We start from the raw sequence: 19,630 nt of genomic DNA, 5'->3' as shown, positions 1-19,630 counted from the left end.
CGTCATACCTGTAGAAGTTTCATTTTGTGTGTTTTATTTCTCAAAAGTCTACGGTAAATAAAAAAAAAAAAAAAGAAAAATCTAGTTATTTCCACGCAGTATCCAGAAAGAGATGTTGTTCTGCTTGTTGCCCAACAGCTTCGGTCAGCATCCAGCGTTAGTCATGTGCTTTTTTTTTTAGGACATATTCCGTGCAGTTTTCTAAAGAAGTATTAAAATATTAAAAAGGTAGATTAGCTATAGGGACAAAATATTCTGCGGGAGACCAAGTTTGTAGTCAAACAGTATTTGTAGTAATAATGACACTAAACGGGACTAATGTCTTGTTTACAGTATGGTAACAATATTGGAAGCAGCAAAAGTCGTTTATATTAATATATTTGATTAACATAGCAGGTTAACTCAATAAAATTTACCGTAAACTTCTGAGAAATAAAACACACAAAATGGAACTTTTATACAGTTATGACGGATTTATAAGAAATCTGCTGAGTAAGCAGTATGTGACGTAACATTGATGTGCGCATGTGCAAGGTATGCTGGAGACAGTCAGAACCATAGACATCAGAACACCTGAAATGTAACTACTGAAAAATCACTAATTAAGAATATTTCAAGTAACCACAACTATAAATGCAGCCAGATGAAGGTTTGCTTATAGCTTCACCTTCTTTTAATATAAAAATATGATTTTAATTTCAATTAAAACTACTTAAGAATGGGTTTAAACTGAATAAATCAATTAGTCAAGTTTATTTGTATAGCACATTGCAGCAGTTCAAAGAGCTTTAGATCATAAAAAACACAAAAATAAAGTCATAAAAACAACGTACACTAGACAACTGAGAAGCCAGTGACAAACATTGATCAACTTGTATTGATCAAGGTGTTCTCACTAAAACCAGGAAGATAACACCAGTTTTAAAGTCCCTACACTGGCTCCCTGTAGCTCAAAGAACAGACTTTAAAATACTGTTAGTTTATGAATCACTGAACAGTTTAGCACCACAATACCTTAAAGATCTGTTATTGCTCTACCAACCATCCAGACCCCTCAGATCTTCTGGTTCTGGTCTGCTCTGCATCCCCAGAACCAGAACCAAACGAGGAGAAGCAGCATTCAGCTTCTACGCACCACAAATCTGGAACAAACTTCCAGAAAACTGTAAAACAGCTGAAACACTGGGTGCCTTTAAAAATCAACTTAAAACCCACCTGTTTAGAGTTGCTTATGGCTAAATTAGGGTTAGAGTGCGGGTTTTGATGTCTTTGATGTTTTTACCTTTTTAATCTTTTTTTTTTCTTTTTTAAAAATCTCTTTAATGTTTTTATCTTTACTCTTTAATTTCTTTTTATTTCTCTTTCTCACTGTTTACGTTTTAATGATGTAAAGCCCTCCGGAAAACATCCCAGTTAAACGACGTTTAACTAAAGTTCTACGGGGTTTAGAGTCCCAGTTGACGGCTTTCAAAACCTAAAAACCTAGAGGTTGGAGTCTTTGTCAAACTGTGTTTTTGACTTAAGTCCCAGAGGGTTTGAGTCGCAGTTAAATTACGTTTAACTAAAGTCCTAAAAGGGGTGCGGGTTTTAATATTTTTATCTTTTTTTTAAAAATCTCTCTCTTTTTCACTGTTTATTCAATGTCACATGCTGTTTTTATTTTAATTATGTAAAGCATTTTGAAATGCCTTGCTGCTGAAATGTCCTATACAAATAAAATTTGATTGATTGATTGATCACTGAGTATTTTGATCACTGAGTATTAACATAAGACATTTATTTAGTATAATTTCTTAGGTGCCCCATTATCTCCCATCTAGAACCGCCCCTGGGCTGCAGGGCTGTGCCTGGTGCATTAATAAGACATTAAATGACCTCTGAACACTGAATTCATAAAATATATCAGCATTTCAAAATAAATCATACAGAAAACATTAACAAACCTTTTAAAGTAGGAAACATTGGTGTCTATTTGTATGATTTGTTCTTTAAATTACCATTAGTATTACCATCAGTATCCGTCATAACTGTATTACCATTAGCGTACGTCTATTACAAATAGACGTACACATGGCAACATGTCTGGTCCAGCGCCTCCTGAACCAAAAGTATTTTGCCTCAGTTAAGGAGAAAAAAAGCCCAAGTTCTCCATTCAGATTAAAATAAATATATAATAATCTTCAGAAGTGGAGGAAGTGGTTCAAGTTTCCAGAGTCGGTGATGATTTAGGGGGGCCATATCATCCGCTGGTGGCCCACTGAGTTATTCACAAAATGCTGCATTCCAGTTTATTAATGGAAAGTTGAGTGGTAGGAAAAAGTTGAATTTAGTTCTTTTACCATACAGTAGATGGACGCACTTTTCAGGAGGCCAACATTTCTTTATTAGGCACACCTGTCAATGGACCTTATCACATGGGCTGTGTTTCGTTGACTAATGACCATTTCACGTCACAGCGCAGCTACCACGTGCGTGACCGTCTCACAAACTCAAGCTACAGTAGTAAACACATGCTAATGAACATTGTGGACTAGCAGACCGGCAGAAAGTTTTTGCGTCAGGACTCGAAAAAGAATGGTTCTCCACCATCAGTGGGGTATCTGTACAGGCGATGTCAGGTATCCTGATCGTATTTGTGGAACTAAAATTCACAGATTTCCAAAATCTGAAACGGAAAGCCTTGCTTGGTCAAAGCTTGTGCACGACCGCATTTGCAGCTCAACCGTCGTAGGATCAATAAGAACAAAGGAGTGTCTGCTGGTGTAAGTATTATTGCTTTGCTTTCTTTGTGTTTAGTGAATGAAAAAAAGAAAGTCAATAATAAACACATCCATTATGAAAACCTTTTAGCCAAGTACAGCATAATGGCAGTACCGATACAACTTCTACACCTTGAAGCCTGCCTGTTACAGTCTTACGTTAGCTGAACAGATCAATATGCAATGTGTACCGTATCTGACATACATTAAAGATTTTATTTTACCTGAAAAGGCTTTTTACAAAACTGTCATCGTGTTAGCCACGCTAGCACCGGGTACAGTGTATCAGGCCTAGGCACACTCAAACATTTGCCAACAACAGAAATCACTGATTTCAAAAGTAACCCTCAAAACCATGAATGCCTGACTTACCCAGCCTTGCAAGAACAATAGGCATCAGTGATCTTGTCCACAGCTATATTTATGCTGAGGGTCTGAGGATCTGCTGTTTTCCTCATCGACTGGTAGCATTTCGCTGTGACGCGCATAATCTTGGAGGCATTGCGTGGCTCAAACACCTTGATGTCGTCCAAAAAAGATGACATGAACTTGTTGGTTTGATGACACGAACTGATATTTTGTGAAAATCCGGCAGAAATGCTACACTAATCGACTCAGAAATACTCTGCAGAGAGTCAGTCGAAATGAGACGCCAAGTGATCACATCTCAGCGGTGTTACCGTTGGCCCACGTTGACTACGTTGCAGTGCTCGGCAGCTGTTTCATTAAAGTGTCATTTATTCTGACAACTGGGAGAGAGACCCGTTCAGAGAACAGGAACTCAGTCAGAAGTTGCCCGTTAGGAGCATCTGTACACATACGAAGGAGAAAGTTACCACGCACCCTGCTTCATGTTGGTTCTCTGTGGAGGGAACGTTCATCTGAGTGGTTTTTAAAAACCACTAAAAACTAAATACACATAGAAACTAAGCACCGCGAGGCTTTGTTTGTGAGACATGCAGCCACGTGGGATTTTTCAAATGATCCACACCGTGACTGATTTTCCATTGACTATATAATTGCCCAATTTGATAGCTCGATACTAAATTTGCTTTAATGCAACACGGTAATTTCAGTAAAACTCAAAAAATGTGTTTTATTGAAACACATTTTCAGTAAAGCACTGAAAATGTTTTACTGAGGTGGGATGAGGTGGGTTTTGTTGGCAACATCGAAATTTGTTTATTTTGTAAAACTCCAACCGAAAAACTTTCTTCACATCATATGAGTCACGCGATCAACAACCAGATGTTGCTACCAGTGCAATCCATGAAGAAAATGACGACGGGAAGTAGTTGGAGTATGATGGCGCGGCATGTTTTTTTTTTTTATGACATCATGTGAATCAACTTATTCATGTATGGTTTTGAGTGCTTTTCTTATTCAAAGAATACATCTCAAGTGCAAAATTGTGTTTTTCTCAGCATTAGCAGAATATTGACAAAGTTTTGCGCACATTTCTAACGGAAACGAAGGTAGCGTCTCAACCCGCGTTTCATGGCAGAGCCTTTGTCACAAAAATAAAGCTGATTTTATGGATAAATTTTTTTTTAATAAAAAGGAGCTGACAAACTCTGGGGTTGCATTACAGTTCATTAAGTTAGCTGTTAAATTTCACTTTTGAAAAACAAATAGTGACTAATGAGCAAAGACGTTTGGCACCGATTGAGGACATTGCTACTTTCCCAACATTCACTGTTCTCTCTGCTCCTCACTGTACGCATCAGAACCGCCGCTAACCTCGCGCAAAAATAATCAGAAAGACAAAATGGAGGCCAATTCAGGTATACAACCATACTAAGGAGGACTGAAAGCCCGCCTCATCAAGGGGAATTATTTTGCCAGGCTGTGGTGCAGGGCGGGCAGGGGGGGAAGATAGCCCGGCCCCTTGCTGAGGAAGAACTGCAGCAAGGGAAATTGGCTGGCCGTTTCCATGCCTTTACTGTCTGCACTCCATCAAAAGACAGCAGTGGGGGACCACACACTCCCAAACTAATGATAAAACATCAAGGACAGCATAATGTTGCCGCCAGGGATGGAGTGTATAGCAGAGGTGGTGCTGATGGTGGTAGGGGGGTATCAGCGGCAGATTCTCCTCTGACAGTGTTTGAAGAGAGGGGTGGGCTAGATTTCCTTCCCTATGACCGAAGGCTGTGTGATAGCTGAAATGTCAGTGTGTGGAGGAGAGTCGGGTGGGGGAGCGGAGAGCGGGGTGGGGGGTTGGGGCGAAATTGGCCATTCAGGGATGAGGGTCTTCACAAAGCCCGGGATGGGATATGGCACGTATAATATCCAGGCGAACACGAATTCTCCATGGGCAATTTCCAGGCTGGATGACTCCGGGCTCGGCTTTATGAGGGCTGAAATATGAGTGTGTTTTGGAGATGCCATATTTTCAGGGAGCATTTGTATCTGTGAACAATTTGATATGAGAAAATTTAACCATAAAGTGAAACAATGTTTGAGAAATTGTTTATCCACGCCTGCTTAAATCTGCCTGCCAACATGACGGCAGGGGGCAGAGAGGGGGGAGATGTTTTGCTTGTTTTTGTTTTGTCTGCTTATTTCTTTTTGCTTAAAAGTTGCTTTTCCATAAGGCGTTTGCAAAACATGGAGAAAAGTCTGGAATTTCAAAGGACTCCAGTGGCCCCTTTTCTCTTTATTTCTTTGCTTCTTTCTTTCTTTGTTGAAGCTTTCGTTGTAAAGTCACATTAAAGTGTGTCTTTTTGGGGGATTGTCTGCAATAGACCAACGGGACATTACGAAGTAAAAGAAAATTATGCAGAATTTTACATTTTAACCAATATTTTACAAATACAACCCTCTCTGAGTCAATAATCTTTGGAATTAACTACAACTGCACTACGCCTCTTCCAGCTTTCCAGAGACTGACACTTTCACCCACTCATCTTTGACAGCTCAACGGAGTGGATGGAGGTTATCTGAGAAAATCAACCTTCCGGTATTTCTAGAGCTTCTCATTTGAATTTAGGCCTGTACTTTGACTGGGCCATCCTAACTCAACAATAATGCTTTGCTCTCATCTAACATGTACATTTCAGGTTGTCAATTTGTTGGACGGTTAAAATTCGCCCCTTGTTTCAAGTCTTTTGTAGCCTCTAACAGGTTTTCTTTGAACAAAGCTCCTCCAGTCTTCCCGTCACCTATGGCAGGTTTCTCTGCCTCTGCTAAAGAAAAGCACCTGAACAGCATGATGTCATGTTTTACAGTGGGGATGTTTAGATGTCCAATGTTAGTTTTCTGTAATATTACAGAGTTTTGCATGTAGAAGAAAAGTTCCATTTCCATCTCATCTAACCAGAGTGACTTCTTCTACATGTTTCATGTGTTTTGCTAACATAGCTTGTGGCAAACTGGAAAAGGGGCTCCCTGTTATAATGGTTTACTTTGCTGCCACCTAAAGGTCCAATTTGTGCAGAGAATGACTAATAGTTGCCCTGTTGACAGGTTTTCATAAAAAAACCCTTCCTCAATTACTCTACTTCTTCTTCTTCCTCTGTGTTTATTGCCGTTGGCAAACAGTGAATTGGTGCACTACTGCCACTGACTGGCATGGAGTGTGAACCAGAATGTCACTCAAGGATTATAGTCTACAACTTCGTTAACTTGAGATAATAAAATGTTATCTGATCATTTTAACTTTTTGAATCTAGTTTTACTTTAATTCTATTTCAATTTTGACTCAGTTGTCCTTGTTCATCGTAATCTTGACTTTGCTTTATTTCTTTGGTCCATTGATTCTGTTTGCTCACCAACATTCTCCAAGAATCTGATACGTTCACAGAACAGATAGATTTATTTGAGATACACACAAGTGGACGTGGTTTACTAACTAGATGATGGCACTTGATAAAAGGAAGTGGGCGCAGTGGATTTTATTTCAGGGATTAGATTGAAATATGCATAAGAAAACTTTAACCCACATGCTTCATATTCGTCTTTCTACTTATTTTCCTGTTAGTTCACTGCTGTCAACTTCCTGGTGTCTGTCACATAAAACTCTAATAAAATACTTTGACATTTATGGCTGCAACGTGACAAAATGTGAAAAAGCTCATTTTCACATTTATGTCTCGCCCCTAACAAACACTGAACTCAAGAGGTGGTTTTACACAATCATTTAAAGAAAGAAAAGAAGCATCTTTGCGAGACAATGAAGTGATATATATAGAATGATTGTTTTATTTTTTTATGTGTGAAGCGTTGACAGTGAATATGAAGTTCAACTCACAAGGACACGGTTCTCCAACAGGCCCTCATAAGACCAAGGAGACCTCTGAGTCCCGTCCGCTCATGTTATGTCAAACCGCCGACAAACCCCAAATTTCCAGCAGCTCGCGTGTCTTTGACTCTGCGTCCGTTGAGGATTTATAGGTCAAAAAGTCAATTGCAAGCTGAAGTGGGGTGGTAAAAGGATAGGCGGTATGTGTGGGTTATATATCGCCGGTCTGCTGCTGCTGCTGCCCCAGAGAGAGAGAGAGAGAAAAAAGGGTTTTCGCTCTGGCCACTTCTCTCACAAACTGAACGCCAGCCGGGGGCCACAATTTAAAGGCCGTCTCAGACAGACCCTCGTGGAGAAACAGCGTGAGAAGCCTCTCTCTCCCGGAGCCCCTTTCGACTGGCCGCACACAATGCGGCGCTTTGCACAATGGGACTTGATTTGACGTGGATTTACATCAGCCTCCCACCTGTCCGGCCTGTCGCGCAGTTGAAAGGTCATTAGTTGTTATAAAACAGGACGAGCCTGAAGGAGCAGAACAGGTGGAAGGAGGCAGGAGGATCGAAAATAAAACTGATGAGCGATTCAACAGATCAAAACTACCTGTGAGAGAGAGAGGAAGCTGAACAGTTTCTTTTTGTATGATAGAAGTGGTATAGCTTTATTTGGAGCTTGTACTGAAAAATCATCTGCACTTTTTTACAGATCTCTTTTATTTTCCCAGGCTTAAACATTTCAGAATGTCAAGCAAATTTTCACGTCAGATGACGACAACCTGACTGTACAAAATGCAGTTTTTAAAAAAATAAATAAACAGTTTTGCTTATAGAGGGAAAAAATGCTTTGCACATCAACCTGACTGCGAAAAAAGTAACTAACTGGATGGCAGGACGACAGCAACAATCGTCACTGAATGAAGAAATTGATTTCTTTGAAAAATTCTTTAAATTAAGCCACACTGGCAGGTTTTCCAGCATAAACAACCTTTTTAAGGTCATGCAGAAGCATCTTAATTGGAATCAAGCCCAGACTTTGACTAGGCCACTCACAAACATTTGTTTTTAAAGTCCTTCATATGTGGACTAGCAGGTGCAGGTGTGTTATGGATCATTATTATGCTGTATAACACAGGTGTTGTACAGCATAATGTCACGATTTGCGGACATTCTTCTTCCATATTTTCTGGTCAAGAGAATATTTCATGATTTCATCTACAGCTGCGTTTCCATTACATATGTGCGCAAAACTTTGTCAGTATTATGGTAATGTTAAGAAAAAGGTGTTTCCATTAAATAAAAAACGCAATTAAAATGACGTGAACAAGTTTGTTCACGCATAAAAACATGAAGCCTCGTTAAAAACACGTCGTGCCGTCATCCTCCTTCTACTTCCTGTCTTCTTCTTCATCTTTTCACTCGTAACATTTGATTGTTGATCATGTGACTCGTGTGATGCAAACAAGGAGTTCCCATTGTAGTTTTGCAAAATACACTTATCGGACATTGTGAGTTTTTTTTCCAAATCAGCGTTTTTCTATTAACCAAGTTCTTTATTTTTTTTTTTTCGGAATTTCAATTTGCGGAATCATATGGTGAATGGAAACACAGTTAATGATGGTAAGTCATCCCGGTCCAGAAGCAGCTAACCATCACACGACCACAACCACGTTTGAATCTAGCTATGATGTGGTTTTATGTAACAGGATGCACTATTTCCAGCACGTTGTACTTTTGTCTAGACAGGAAGTTTTCACAAACATTTTAGGGACCATCTCTCCCGCAGACGCCATTTTGACTAGTCTTGTTTTTGCTATGTTGAACCAAAAACTTTACTTGAGACAGCAGAGCCCTCCGATATTCTTTCTTGTGATCTCCTCGTTGACTCATCGGTGTGTTCTTGGAGTAACTTTAACACACGAGGCTCTTCTGGGAAGATTCTGCTGAATGTTTTCTCTGTTTGTGGATAAAGGCTCTCATTGTGGTTCACTGGAATCCCAAAGCATTAGGAATGGCTTTGTAACAATCTCCAGACTGATGGATGTCAACGACTTTGTTTCCCATCTGTTCCTGAATTTCTTTAGATTGGGAAATTACTTTTTTTTTTTTTTTTTTAAGAGATTTTTTAATCTCCTTCATGTCAGACACAACAGAAAGTCTGCCCAGGTTAAGCAGTGAAGTGTGCTGTGTGATATCAAATCATTGCTTTCTTAAATAAATGACAGTGGTTATCTTAGCAAGATATCAAAATAAGTTTCATTTAAAATCTTTAACTGTGACAACAAAACGTTAAACCAAAACAAATCCCTAAGATGGCACAGGAAAGTGCACAAAACCCTAAAAAATGAAAGCATGCTTGGTTTTCTTATACTACACAGTTAAATCAAGACTGTCCTGAAACAAATTTGGTCTCTTTCAGAAACAGTGTTAATTTAACCCCCTAAAACTCTCTAAATCCGAGACTGAGTAGTTATAAAAACCGGATTTTTCTTTTAGAAACACTTTGCCGCTTTGGAAGCTGTACACGGCTCAAACAGAAAGGGGGGTTAAAAAACAAAACAAAAAACTGCACAAGGTTATAATGCTAAGACCAATCAATGTTACAGGAACACACACTAATTAAGCTACTGTAGAAGGCATGATTAGTCTGGGACAACAAATTCTCACATGGACCACAATGCGATTTTCGTCTGGCATTAAATCCTCCAGAAAGAGGAGTGGGAGTCGCGGCTGCAATTATATGCAGTTTTGAGCACCTTTTATCAATCTCCTGTGTCTCATTACAGAGAGCTGAGGTCAGAGAGCCTCTAAAGCTCACACACCAGAGAAAATCTGTTTAATGGAAATTGGTAAAATATGTGGATACAAAGTTACTAATTGAAGGGGTCATGGCCAAAGGCACAAACGCTGATAACGGAGACGCTCTACATTTTTACGGCGCGAGCAGAGCACATTCGGTTCCCACTGCTTTTACTCATTCATGGGAGTATGACAGAGGTAATGGGGGGAGAGCATGAATCAAATGATACATACATTAAACACCAGTAGACACGCATTATACATGTGTTTTTTTCAGCGCTCGCAGGCAGTTCTGTAAATCTGTCCGCGATATAAGAATGCTATGGTGCTATTTCGGGGGTTCTATGAAGTAAAAACTCAGTCTCTACCAGTTTCAAGGGGGGGGAGGGATCTTTATTCGGCTAATGGAAACGTGGTCCTGATAGCGCGATGATCGACTGTGAGTGAGCTGTTTGGCAGCATATGTCATCCTTTTGTTTGGAAGCGATCGTCACGGGGTCCGCTGGGAACGAGCAGATGTCATCATCCACCCGGTGGAGCAGCGGAATACCTGCACAACGCCCAGCAGAGCCGCAGCCTCGCTCGCCAACGTGGTGCGAGCGCTCGGGCGGGTTGTACTAATTGGTTTCATTAGCTGCACCTTTTGAAAGTGTGAGAAAGTCATTCAGAGTGGGGGGGCTGCAGGTGTGTGATTCTAGTTGAAGCGCTTCAAGATGTTAGCACAGTTTTCACCCTCTCAGCCTTCCCGCTTTTTTTCTTTTTTTTTGCTCCCAACTTACAACTGCAAACTTTAATTTGTTGCAGCTGTTCTGTAGCACTCTCATTTAGCTGAAACTTAAAAATGGATGGAGCTCCAGGCCGGTGGAGTCTACTGAGCTCGTCATACCAACTACTGTTCAGTTGTGAACGGCATCACAAGGAGCGCTGTTGTGACGACAGGCTAAGGCAGAGTTTCTTAAAGAGGCAGAAACCAGATGTCATGGTGTCGCATTGGGAAGTCAAGTTTCTTTTAAGTCATGTTTTATATATACAGCATTTTTATGACAACTGAAGGTAACATAGTTGCTTAGTTGTCCTACAAAAAGACTTGGTGCCTGAAATAAACGTATCACCGCCCCTTTAAGACTCACCCTTTAGAAGGGTAGAAAACATAGAGGGCCACGTAAAATTTCTATTAGAAGTATAAAAACCCCCGAACATAATTTGAATTCATCTCATAATTATGAATTTTTTTGGAGTCGGTGTGTCACATAAATCATCCCCTGAATTAATTGCTGCTTGGCTGTGCTGAAAAATTTGCTTTTTGTTAAAAAATCTGTAACAAACTTTCAGAAAACTACAAAACAGCCGAAACACTGAGTTCCTTTGAATCAAGACTAAAACCCAAAACTGTGTAGAGACGCTTTTGAACATTGACCAACATATTTGATGTGTCTCTATGATGGCACTTGACAAAATGTAATGTATGTTGTTGGTTTCTCAATTGGCGACTGTATATGTTGTTTTTATGACTTTTTATTTTCATGATTTTATGACGTAAAGAACTTTGAATTGCCTTCTTGCCAAAATATGCTACACAAATAAACTTGATTGATTGATTTGTTATTTAGAGATGTCCCATAAGCCTTCAATTATGTAACACAAGTAACCAAGGGCTGAGCTGATATAAATAAACTGATAATCACTCTCGTTCAAATAAAGTTTCTGTTGGGAATTCTTTCTTTTCTTTTTTCTTTTTTTGGAGGCACTGAAATGATTTCGGCAAGGGCAAACTTGAATCCCAGAGCCGTTCCATGCCATTTATTCCCCAGAGATTTGGATTAGTGAGATCCCGCTGTGCTCCGCTGTGACATTTCCTAAAACCCCACGCGACTGCAAATTCATGCCGTCAGTAACACGCTTGCAAACCATTCAGGAGGCAATAACTTCACAAGTTTTTAAAAAGTCCCCAAACTCAAGTCACTGGCCGCTCCCACAAACCCTAGAAATTAAATATATATATATATATATTATCCTCAAATTCCTGACATTGACAGGATTTTCGACGTTTCTCTCCAAGACTTTGTCCTTCCAGTAAACCTATTAACAGTTTGCCTAACAGTTGCTGCTGTTTTTTTTTTTTTTTTTGCTTTTTTTATTTGTTGATGTAACACCCAATTACAAATGCATTTCTGTTTTGCAAATGGACATTTTCAGCAACCTCCCTAAACACTGGCTTATGAGTCAGACAATAAAATGTTATACTGGTTGTTTTTGACGAAGAGATTACAGCTGTCAGCGAGAACTGATGAACACGCCGACTGAATAACAATTAAAGCTATTTCAGACACGGCATAAAAACCACGCTTTTGGACAACAACAAAATAAAAATCCTACGAAATGCTTGTTGTCAGCTTTTTGAGGGCCATGTTAGTGTGGTGAGCAGTTCTGATCGAAACGTGAAAAAAGGTTATAGCTGTGGGGAATAATTTGAATCGTTACCCAGTTGAGAGACCCAATAAAGGTTTATTTTCCATGCGAAACGTCTCGCTTTTAAAGGAGTTTGCGGTGTGGTGCGTCTCACAGAGTTCCCAAAACTTTTCGGGGGACAAACAGACGCCCTGCATCACAGATCCCGTACTACGTTTAAAACGTAGGCAGAACACGTTCCAGACCAGGCTTTTTCCTGCCACCTCTTCCAAGCTGCTGGTTGGCATGGAGACAGAGTCTAGTAAGTGTTACGGAGGCGTCCAATATGCCTCGCTTTGCTGCCGTTCTCTAACGTTCTTAACGTACGTTAAATTACTTTGCAATTTAACGTCTCGTATTGTGCCGTTTTCATTTAACGTCACTCGTCATTTTGTTTTTACTGGTCCTACTTGTGTTTTTTGATAGTCGTGTTTTGATTTTTCTAACTGCTACGTATGAGTTACTTTTACTTTCTTTTAACAATTGGTCAGTGACAATAAAATCTTTCATTGCTGGTGCTTTTTTCTTCCCTCACTAAGTGTGTCATCCAGCCTGGTTTGCAGCAGATCCTGTTGTTATTACTCTAAAAGGTTTGATTGATTTCATTTGGCTTTCAGGTCTTGTGTTAGTTTATAGCAAGGTGCCATTTTCCCAAAAAGCTTATATGTCTGTTGGGCCCAGAAATAATCTTTAATATACTTTCTAAAAGATAAAATGTAAGATTCAATTAAAAGTATAAGTTCTTTTCAAATGAGGCCCCTACTGCTAAATTTAGATGGACGTTTGATATATTGAAGCTAAAAACATTCTAGTCTAAAATCTAATCTGTTAATTTTGTGAAAGAAATTTTTTATATTAATTTTTCATAGCATGTTTTTGCTAAATATCAGCCAATTAGTTGTAATTCTAACGTGCCTTTTAAAGATAATTGAATTTGTCTCCCACCATGGCTTCTAAATAAAGGTTAGGTGAAAGTGAAAATCAGTTTTATCACTTTTACTGGAGTTCAAAATCTTTCCCAACGTCTTCCGTTTTTGCTTTTTTCTTCTTTCTTCCTTTTTTTTGAGTCTAAACATCAGATAAATTTTCATCGCCAGTACCAGGTACTGTCACTGGCACAGAACGGTTTTGGCACATTGGCAGAAACTTGGGAGAAAAATGCAAAACAGCACGACGCTCCACGGAGAGAAAAAACTAAACTTGCCAACAACGGGCTGCAGCTGCTGGAAATTTTTCATTTATTTTCCCCCCCACTGATCATCATACACCGCTGCCAGCCAGCAACACCCCCCCCAAAAAAAACAGGAAATTAAGGTCCAAGAAAGGAGTGTGTGTAACGTCAGAGCGTCCCTTTTCATTTTTTTCTTTTTGTGATTTTAAAAACTTCAGATAATCACCTCCTGTTGTTCGCTCCCCTCTGAGAATTCAAGTGCAAAGGTTCTTGGCGGCTGTCGAATAACTGTTTTGTTGCGGTCGGAGGAAAAGCAAAACGTTGCTCGTGCAAAAATTGATCAAGTAAATCCTCCAAAGATCACAGTAATTGTTCCAGTGATTAATTGGTTGTGTTTTAAATGGGCTTTGTAGTTATGTGCTGAAAAGCAAAAAAAAAAGGAATAATAATAATAAAAAAAAACATTAACATGCACACAGCTGTGAAAATGATGACAGTCATGTTAGGATAAAAGAGAAAATGAGGCCTAAATGAAGAGAAGTGAGCCAATTGTCAGCTCATTGAAATTCATGCCTCTGGAGAGACGGCCTCCGTGTTGCCCTTTAAAAGTTATCTGTGGAACAAAAACTAAGTCAACAAAAAATTAAATATATCATTTAAGACCACAATTGAATCTGTGGTCATTATTAGGACTCAGAGTGATTAGTGTTTATTACAGTTAATGTTGATCATTGTTCAGCTTCAGAAAATGTGAATATTATTTGAGACCATTCACAGTAGTTATGAGAAAAAGGGTTATATTACACAACCAAACGGTAGAGTCCTAGCATCACAAAAAAAGTAAAGTACATTAATGGAAAGTTTAGTGGAAGGAAAAGGTGTGGTAGAAAAAGTGGCACAGAAACATGCACAATCACAGTTTTGACAGAACTGTGAAGCAATCAGAAAAAAAAAAAAAAATCAGAAAAAAATGTATATAGGAATGCCCAGACTAGGGCAGTAAAGTGACTGCAGCTGTGAAAGCCACCGCTTACAGTTACAGGACATAGACAATGACTCTTGCATTTCTTACACTCCTGAATCAGAGAGGTCAGTGAAAAAAATAAAACATAACCATGTTGGTCCGTGCGCTAAAGTCCTCTGTCTAGATGGCAGAGAGAAGAGTGTACAAACCACACAGTGCAAGTTGAGTCATGAACTGGGGGAGTAATGTTTTTATAATCTACTGTTATAGATTTACTGATTTATCAAATCCAAAGTCAAGGCTGGTTTTTTTCCACCACAAAATGTACTTTTTTTATTTTCACATAAACAAGCAAACAGCGGCTCAGACAATAAACTGTTCTGCCAGTTAGTCAGGAAGTAATTCATAAAGGGTTATACGAAGCAGTAAAGTAAAAATAAATAAATAAATAAATACATGTAATAGTAATTGCAGCTGGGGTTAGCAGCTAGAGCATCAGTCTACATTAGCCGTCTAGATGAGGAAGGAATGGATTCGAAGCACTTTGAAAAGTCCTCAAATATTTTTTATTTCGGGATCTTATTATTTGTATTAATAGAGCTTTGGAGTTGACGTCACAGCGTATGACGTTTACGTCGCTCGGCGACCAGGGTCCAGGGTGACCCCGCCTCTCGTGTCCACAGACCAAAACAAGCTAGTCAGAACACCAGTGTTTTCTTTGCGTTACCGACTGCAGTGAAGTTGTTTTTAAGTTGGATGTTGGATATTCGGGGCTGCACAGTGGCGCAGTTGGTAGAGCTGTTGCCTTGCAGCAAGAAGGTTCTGGGTTCGATACTCAGGCCGACAGTCCGGAGCTCCAGGTCTTTCTGCATGGAGTTTGCATGTTCTCCCTGTGCATGAGTGGGTTTTCTCCGGGTACTCCGATTTCCTCCCACAGTCCAAAAACATGACTGTCAGGGTAACTGGCCTCTACAAATTGCCCCTAGGTGTGTGTGTGCATGGTTGTGTGTTCTGTCTGTCTCTCTGTGTTGCCCTGCGACAGACTGGCGACCTGTCCAGGGTGACCCCACCTCTCGCCCGAAACGTTAGCTGGAGATGGGCACCAGCAACCCCTCCCGACCTCACCAAGGGACAAGGGTGCAAGAGAATGGATGGATGGATGGATGTTGGATATTCGCGCTCCGCGGAGTAAGGGGCTTTTAGCTAAAGGTTGATCCGATTTATGAACGCTAATTTCGGACAGCTGTTCTCCACCGCTCCCTCCTCAAGGGCACCGCAGTGAAGTTAGTTTGAAGTAGGACATTCGAGCTCCGCGGAGTAAGGGGCTTTTAGCTAAAGGTTGAACCGATTTATAAACGCTAATGTCGGCCAGCCGTTCTCCACCGCTCCCAGCAAAAGCGCGCGAAGGTTCACCTGTTAACAAATTATTGAACCAAACACTCCTGTCAAACAAATGTTAGTAAATGCCTTGAATTGTAACCAACTGATTGTCAGTGCTAATTCGTGCTTTTACATGAGACACAATATCCTCTATTAAATTTTAAAGTCATATATTTTAAATAATTTTAATAAATAATGTTTTCTTCAATAGCTTTCAAGTCATCTGACCTATTTACTCAGAATCACTTTGAAATCTTTCTACTAGTCTGTATCTGGGGATGTTGGAGAACGTAATATCAGGACGTCTCAACCGCTGACATCAGGAGATTCGTTTTCTTTTCGTTAGCTCCGATAGCTTAGCCTTCTCGCGTTGTTTCCAAGCAGGAAAATAGTGAAACGAAAGTCCGTTTTCCACTTCTTTACCGTTTCAGTCATGTGATCGGACATTACATTCAATAACGCAGCAAGTTCGTACCATAGCTAAATTATTTTAAGTAACTTGGATTAAAAAAAGAATGTTGTTTTTGTCGGCTATGTTTATGGACACCAAAGATGGCGCTGATATCCCTCCGTCTACAACAGTGACGTCACGTTCCAAAGCTCTATGACATCATGTCCACGATCCACATCTGAAAGGAGGAGGCAGCAGAGGATTTCCATTTCTTTAAGATCCGTCTTCTGGCAATAACCATTCACAATGCCAAATGTCTCAGCATTACAATTGCAGCATGTTACGTTTTTACATACTTGTTAAAACTGTTATTATGTCATGACAGCACAACATGAAACAGAAGAGATCGACTTCCTCCATTTCCTCTCTGAGCTCAGAGAGGAAGTGCACCGCTCCCGACCAAAACCAACCAATCAGAGCCAGGAGGCGGGTCTCAGCGCTGTCAATCAATCAGTGTACTCTTTGCTGAGTGTGATAGTGGTGGAAAAATCGTTACAAGAAAACCGTTTATCTGCCGTCATTGGTGGCTATGCTAACTAGCCTAATTGTTCACTATAGTCTACGCTAGCTAAAGCTTAGCAGAGAGCAAGAGGGGCGGGGGAAGGGAGGATGAGCAGCGCCACAAGAGATTGTGATTGACAGAGCTAAGACCCGCCTCCTATTGGCTGTTTCTTGTTAGCACTGGGAGAAAATGAAAGAGCTTGGTTTTTTTCACAGATTATCTGTCTCGTACCAAACTGTCACAACATAGTGACAGTTTCACCAAATGTGTAAAAAAAACTTTAATAATAATCATATATACATACTACACTTTTAGCACAGAAGGGTCCTTAAATGTCCATGGTCCTGGATCAGGCTCAAATGGCCTTTTATAAGCCTTAGCACACCAGTGGAGCCACATGTAGATCACGTCCGTGCCATGCTGCACTATCGCAGTCATTCTTGCAAAAAGGAGTCTTGTACTGAGCGCATTAACTGTGCAGCAAATGAGCGTATTTTTAAAACAGGCTGTCTTATGCATAAAAATTCATATTTTATTGGTCTGATGTAATATTCTACCACACATGATAGTTTAGTGTTGTGCACCTATATGGGTTAATGAAATAACAAGAATCTGCACAACATTTTAATTAAAAGTTTGAAAAAAAAAGTCAATTGCCAAAAAGCATCAGCTCTGTCGGCAGGAAAAAACATTTTCCTGATTAAAAACAACGCATAGGAACAGCAACGACTTGTCCGTTTTCTGAGCAAAATGGAAAAAAAAGAAGAAAAAAGACTAAACTGCCCCAAAGGAAAATTGAAAAAAAAATAAAATAAAAAAAATTATAACAATCCAAATGGTAATAAACAAACCATTACAGGTGCACAGTCATATTAATTATTATAAAGCTCCAGAGGGAAGTGTGTGAACTCTAATTAATTGCCTGGAGTCGTGCAGGGCAGTGTTTGTGGGGCCTGAAAAGTTTCAGACTGCAGTGGTGCTTGGAAGGCGGCGAACAGGCACTTTCCATATTTCCGTATAAATTTGACCTGTCCACGTCTCGCGCTCCCTCCGGCTCCGCTAACTGCAGAGCATATGGCACGACATGCTGTTTTGGTGCAGCAGTTCCACTTGGTTTATTTGCTGCCCTTCTGTTAACGTCAAAAAAAGAAACACACATTCGGGTTTTCTTCCGTTCCGTGTCTGTTTGTTTTTTTTTCCTTCTTTTTCTTTTTTTTTAAGATTCAAGAATCAAGCTGGCTTTCTTCAACCCAGCACTGGCAAAAAAAAGTCCATTATCTTACTTCCTGCTCTGCATACTTCAATTTACAGAGCAGAAAGTAGCTGACATGTATTGCCGTATCAAGGATCATTTTTGCACCTTTTGTCCAAAAGCTAAATTCATGACAGTACTGTAAAAAAAACCTATTGGAGTCTGTAAAAGACTGTGGAAAAAAAAACTTCACACTGATTAAACATCCAGGCAGGTAAACTACAGGATAGTTTTGATCAAAACATAACTTTGCATTAGAATGGCCTAGTTAAAGTCAAGACCAGATGCCCTTTGTGTAATATTTCAGAATTTTACAAGAAATGAAAAAAATTTTATGATTATTTTTCTCCACTTAAGGAGGGTTGGATGGTAAATCAATAACAATATGTATTGCAATAGGCAAGTGATCAACAGATAAAACACCTGACAGAATATTCAACGTTCACCAAACTCTGATCTAGAACTCTGCACAGCATTCTGGGAGATGTAGGCAGAGGAAAGGCTTTAGCTGCTCAACCTGTCAGGGCCGGCTATGCAGAGTTGGTGACTTCAACTAACTCACTCACTCTTTGGTTACCTTGATTAATGAAAACATTCTTGGCAAATGCTTTCGCTTTCGTCCGTCTTGCGCCGGTCCAAGAATTTCACCTCTAGCGGCCTCTAGCAATGTCCAGTCGAGTCGGTAAATAATTACATCTTTAAAGCAAAGCTGCATTAAAATTGTCTATCTACCAAATGACACTTCATGACAACAGTCAAAAATTTACAGGTGTTACATTGATGACACTGTCATGTCAGTCCTGTATGCACACCCAACTCAAATAAAGTGTTGCCATTTAAAAAAAAATTAATAATTATCGATATTGACTGATACAAAAGATACTGATATCGTGATACGTTTTCCCAGTCTGTATCGTCCAGCCCTACGCTTGAGCTATGCATAAATTTTAAATAAACATCCCATTAAAATGCATACAAGCGGTCGTCACTTGTTACAGCATAAAAACAACCGTTTACAAACACTGCTCCGATTTTGAGACTGTTCACGTTCTGCAAGTTTATTTTTATCTTTCCACCATTTTACTTTAAAAAAAAAATTTTAAAAATGAAAGTTTGATGCAAATGAAAGTTTGAGTCTGCTGCCACAAATGCCTGTCGTTTGGTGATCATTTCCAGAACAATAAAGCAATGCAGGCTCGGTACTGATGTGAGCAACGCTACAGAGCATCCCACGCCTGAGGATGCCAACGATCCGGTGCGATCATGAGCCGTAACGTACCGTACACGTAGAGGACGTAGTCGTCGTAGGCCTCCCCGACGGCGTTCGACGCCACGCAGCGATAGGTGCCGTTGTACGACTTGTTCAGGTTCTCGATGTAGAGATCGGAGCCGGTGACCACGGCGTGCGGCGGCACGTCTTCGTCCACCCTGAGCCAGTTGATCTGATGGGGGCTTGAAAGCACAAATGCCACACGCATCACTCAGACGCTGTCTATCCCATGCTAGAAATCTGAAATAAAGGTCAGATCTGAAATCGACGGCGGAGGGCGGGGTGCCTAATGGTGTACGGCATGCTAACAACTGGTTTAATGGTACAATGAAATGGAAAGGTTAAGAGGATGTTTGGAGAGGGATGGCACCGCCGAGTAAACAGCAATCTCCAGTGCT

At 40.1% G+C, this 19,630-nt stretch overlaps 1 protein-coding gene across 3 annotated transcripts in view; it reads right to left on the bottom strand.

Moving 5' to 3' along the window:
• cadm1b (cell adhesion molecule 1b) overlaps positions 1–19,630 on the bottom strand; it is a 251,591-nt gene that overhangs the window by 28,639 nt on the left and 203,322 nt on the right. For all 3 annotated transcript variants that reach the window (XM_081614188.1, XM_081614187.1, XM_017308156.2), the window contains one exon: positions 19,242–19,414. In XM_081614188.1, the coding sequence (XP_081470314.1) occupies positions 19,242–19,414 (173 nt within the window). The remainder of the gene's footprint in view (positions 1–19,241; positions 19,415–19,630) is intronic.

Source organism: Poecilia reticulata, chromosome 13 (assembly GCF_904066995.2).
Source record: "Poecilia reticulata chromosome 13, P_reticulata-male-v2, whole genome shotgun sequence".
Lineage (NCBI taxonomy): Eukaryota > Metazoa > Chordata > Actinopteri > Cyprinodontiformes > Poeciliidae > Poecilia > Poecilia reticulata.
Note: the sequence above shows the minus strand (reverse complement) of the source record. Positions and strands in the feature narration are given on the sequence as shown.